General features: G+C 47.4%; 1 protein-coding gene across 1 annotated transcript in view; it reads left to right on the top strand.

The window, feature by feature from the left end:
• Positions 1–3,556, top strand: part of GATA6 (GATA binding protein 6) — a 21,411-nt gene that overhangs the window by 7,344 nt on the left and 10,511 nt on the right. Inside the window, 2 exon segments of the mRNA XM_009331493.1 lie at positions 16–215; positions 3,502–3,555. Coding sequence (XP_009329768.1) covers positions 16–215; positions 3,502–3,555 — 254 coding nt within the window.

Here is a 3,556-nt window from a genome sequence, read left to right as displayed (position 1 = left end):
CCGGCGGCCGTGCCCCACCGCCTCTCCCCTCTGCTCCTGCCCCCCCAGAGCTGCTGGAGGACCTGTCCGAGAGCCGGGAGTGCGTCAACTGCGGCTCCATCCAGACCCCTCTGTGGAGGAGGGACGGCACCGGCAACTACCTGTGCAACGCCTGCGGGCTCTACACCAAAATGAACGGCCTCAGCCGGCCCCTCATCAAGCCCCAGAAGAGAGTGGTGAGTGGGGATGGAGGGGAGGAGGGGGGCAAGAGGCACCCCCAGTCAGCGCTAGCCAGGGGGAAAGTGGGGGCAAGGATGGGGGAGCGCAATCAGAGCACGTTAGCCTGGTGATCCCCCGGCTGCAGAACCGAAGCGGGGCTCCTGACCAGGTTGGCAGGCCAAAGTGGTCACGGCGTGGGCGACAGGGCTGGCAGCCCTCTGGGCGCCGCTTCTGGCCCACCTTTGGGCCCTACGCTGCCGAAATCGCCCTCTGCCCCCGGTAAGCCACACACCGGGCACGGGCTAGCCTGACTTTTTGAGTTGATGGACCCTGTCGGTGAGGGGGCATCGGCGGCTTGGAAGAAACTTGTGCTGCTGATGTTGGATGACTTTTCCAACAGAAAAAAAAAAAAAAAATCAAGGTTGGAAAGTGTTTGTTCAGAGGGCTAGGAATTTCTCCAGACCTGCTTTGTTTGCTGAGAGCTCGATCCTTGGGAATGTAAGCAAGTTTTGTATATAATTCAAAGAAAACCAATTGTTTAAACAATGATAATAGCCTTTGTTTTGTTTTACTCCTAAGAAATGAGCGGCAATTTTTCTAAAAATATACTCCTAAAACTAGGGGGGGAAATAAATAGTACAAACCAGAACCCCTGTTTATAACTCAGGCTGGCACTGAATAGGCAAGGAGAAAATTTAACAAGCGGGAACTGCACGTTATGTTTAGCAAATCTGGGTGGAGGTCAGCAGAGAGAAAGAATACGCTCTTCAGTAATGGCTGTTACCGAGCGAGCCACAATAAATCACGCCGGTATAATCCAAGCTGATGTTTGGACCCTTGTGTATGGAGACAGTGTATCAAACCCATCAGCCTTTCCAAGCCCCTTTCAATCACGACAGCTGCTTCGCTCCATGCCTGTTTTCCCAGCGTTAAAACACATCCCGTTCTTTATTTCACAACCGTTAGGGTGAAACAAAAACCAAACACGCGATGATCAGAGCAGACAGTAAGCGCTCACAAACCAACCCCACCTCTGCTTAAAAACCTTTCTTTAAGCCAAAGAGGTAATTTAACTTTAAGCCAGAGGTTAATTACTGCTGGGTGCCCATTTTTTCTAGCTGCTCGTCCACTAAATTTCATGACACAAGGTGTTACCTCATTACCAGGGACAAATGCAGCAGACGGGCCAGATCTGCCGCTTGTCTGAAGTGTCAGAGCTCGACTGGCCGTGGCACCCTGGCCCAATGCAGATTTCAAGTAGCGGATACCCGGCTCTGGCATTTCTGTGTTTCTTTTCTTTTTTTTGAAGGAGGGGTGGGGGTGGGGAGACTAAAACAGAGTCAAACTGCAGCCCGATTTCAGCCCGACACCTCGGCGGAATAACTCTGAAATAGCTCTGCGTAACAATCCCTACCGAGTACCCTGGCCATAACTATAAATCAACCATGACTGTGTGTTCATACAGTTGGAAATATGTAGGTGAGAAGGGAAAATGTTTTGAAAATGCTAAACATGTTTAGATTGCCCCGAATTTTCTGATAAAATTCCTGCAGCAGAAAAGTCATTTTAGCTTCAAAACATGACACCCCCCCCCCCATTTGTTTAGATACGGGAATGAGCAAAAGCTATCGAAATAAAATATATGAAGATTTATACCAGACCGCATACAAAAGAAAGGAAGGTTTAATGGAGTGAAGCGTCTGACAGCATTTCACTTGCAAAGAAAGAAAATGAAGCATATGTGTTAAGACCAGCTTTTTTTTTACCCGATCCACGTAAAATTTGTATTGAATCGAGAAGCGCATTTTGGATGGTGTGTGCATATGTATTTAATAACAAGGTCAAAAATTCTGTTTTCAAGAGACCTGGATTTTTAAGATTAAAAAGTATATGCATGTACTTCAGCCCATATTACACTTGGCTGTTGGTTTTTTTGCTGTGCAATTGATAATGGATTACTGATTCGAAGTTACAAAATTCATATTTAATCTGGAGTTCTTTCTGAGCTGCGGTGTAAAACGACAGCTTACTGCTAAAGAAACTCAAACAGATAAAATTCAAGAAGCTCGGTTATTACTCTGGAATATTCTTCATTCTCAAAACATTTTTATCAGTTTCCCAAGTGGCAGGCAGCTCTGTGGTATCAAAGGTGACCGAGTTACTTCTAACAACCCAGCAGTAAATGATTCAAGAGGAAGGGCATTGTACCCTTAAGTTAGTAATTTCGGTTATGGGTGCTTTATAGTCAGAATAAGATTAATGCAAACCTCTAAAACTGACTTCTCCATGTAAACTTGTTCAGCTGCCAGACACAGAGCTAGGCACAGATTTTTTAATATTTTTTTTTGACAATGCAATACTTTGAAAAGGCTGGATTTATGGTGTAGCTGGAATTCTTTGCTTGTGATGAACGTAAAAGAGATCACTTGTTACAGGGACTTTTATAACCCATTCACCTTCATTTCACATGTTTATGAGGACTGCCTTCACTTATGATATACAGCCTGCAGCCATAAAGCTTCGGGTTATACGGTTATTTCTGATACAAGGTTGCTTCATCTTGGCTCCAAACTCCACGGAAGAGTGTCATAAATGGCTTGTTTGCAGTGGGGACCTTGTTGTCACCCACCAGCTTTTCTGGTGGCCGAGGGGAAGCTCTGTTCTGTAAAACACGCTCCCGAGGCACGTTGTTTTTCGCTCAAGGGTAGAACGGGCGATGATAAAAAGGTCTTTTTATAAAGATACTGCTGTTGTACGTGTTACCCCCCAGCGCACGGTAAAGTTTCTTTTCCCCAGCTGTGGTGCCACCGAGGGAAGGTGATTAAAGTGGCTGATTTTTCTGATGAGTCGGGAGTATGGGTGGCAGGTTCTGAGCTGCCCCTTTGCCCACCGCACAGGGGAGAGGGCGTTGAACCGGCTGGAGAGATGGCACAGGAGTGATGTGCCTTCTCCTCAGCTGGATGGAGCTGTAGTGGAGTGGTTTCCTAGCTGTCCTGCTGGAGGGAGAGCCAGTGCCCGGTGGTCTGAACAGAGGTCCCCGGGTCAGCAGCTCCCAAAATGCGAATTTTGCCTCTGCCGCAACTGCCCAGAGTTGCAGACTCGCAGTACCTCTTCACGTCAGCTCTCCAGTCTCCGAAATGAGGATAATCTCGTTTTAATTCTGGGATGTCGCTGACAGATGCTATAAAAAAACCTCCTACCGTCCCCGCTGCGTGTTAAAGTACTTTTTATAAACCATAAAGACATAAATCATTTGCTCCTGCCCGCCTGTTTACGCCTGTGTTTGCCTACGCTTGCCTCTAGCCCTCGTCCCGGCGGCTGGGCTTGTCCTGTGCCAACTGCCACACCACGACCACCA

Source organism: Pygoscelis adeliae, unplaced genomic scaffold (assembly GCF_000699105.1).
Source record: "Pygoscelis adeliae isolate BGI_AS28 unplaced genomic scaffold, ASM69910v1 Scaffold108, whole genome shotgun sequence".
Lineage (NCBI taxonomy): Eukaryota > Metazoa > Chordata > Aves > Sphenisciformes > Spheniscidae > Pygoscelis > Pygoscelis adeliae.
The sequence above is the reverse complement of the archived record's forward strand: the minus strand, read 5'-3'. Positions and strand labels throughout refer to the sequence as shown.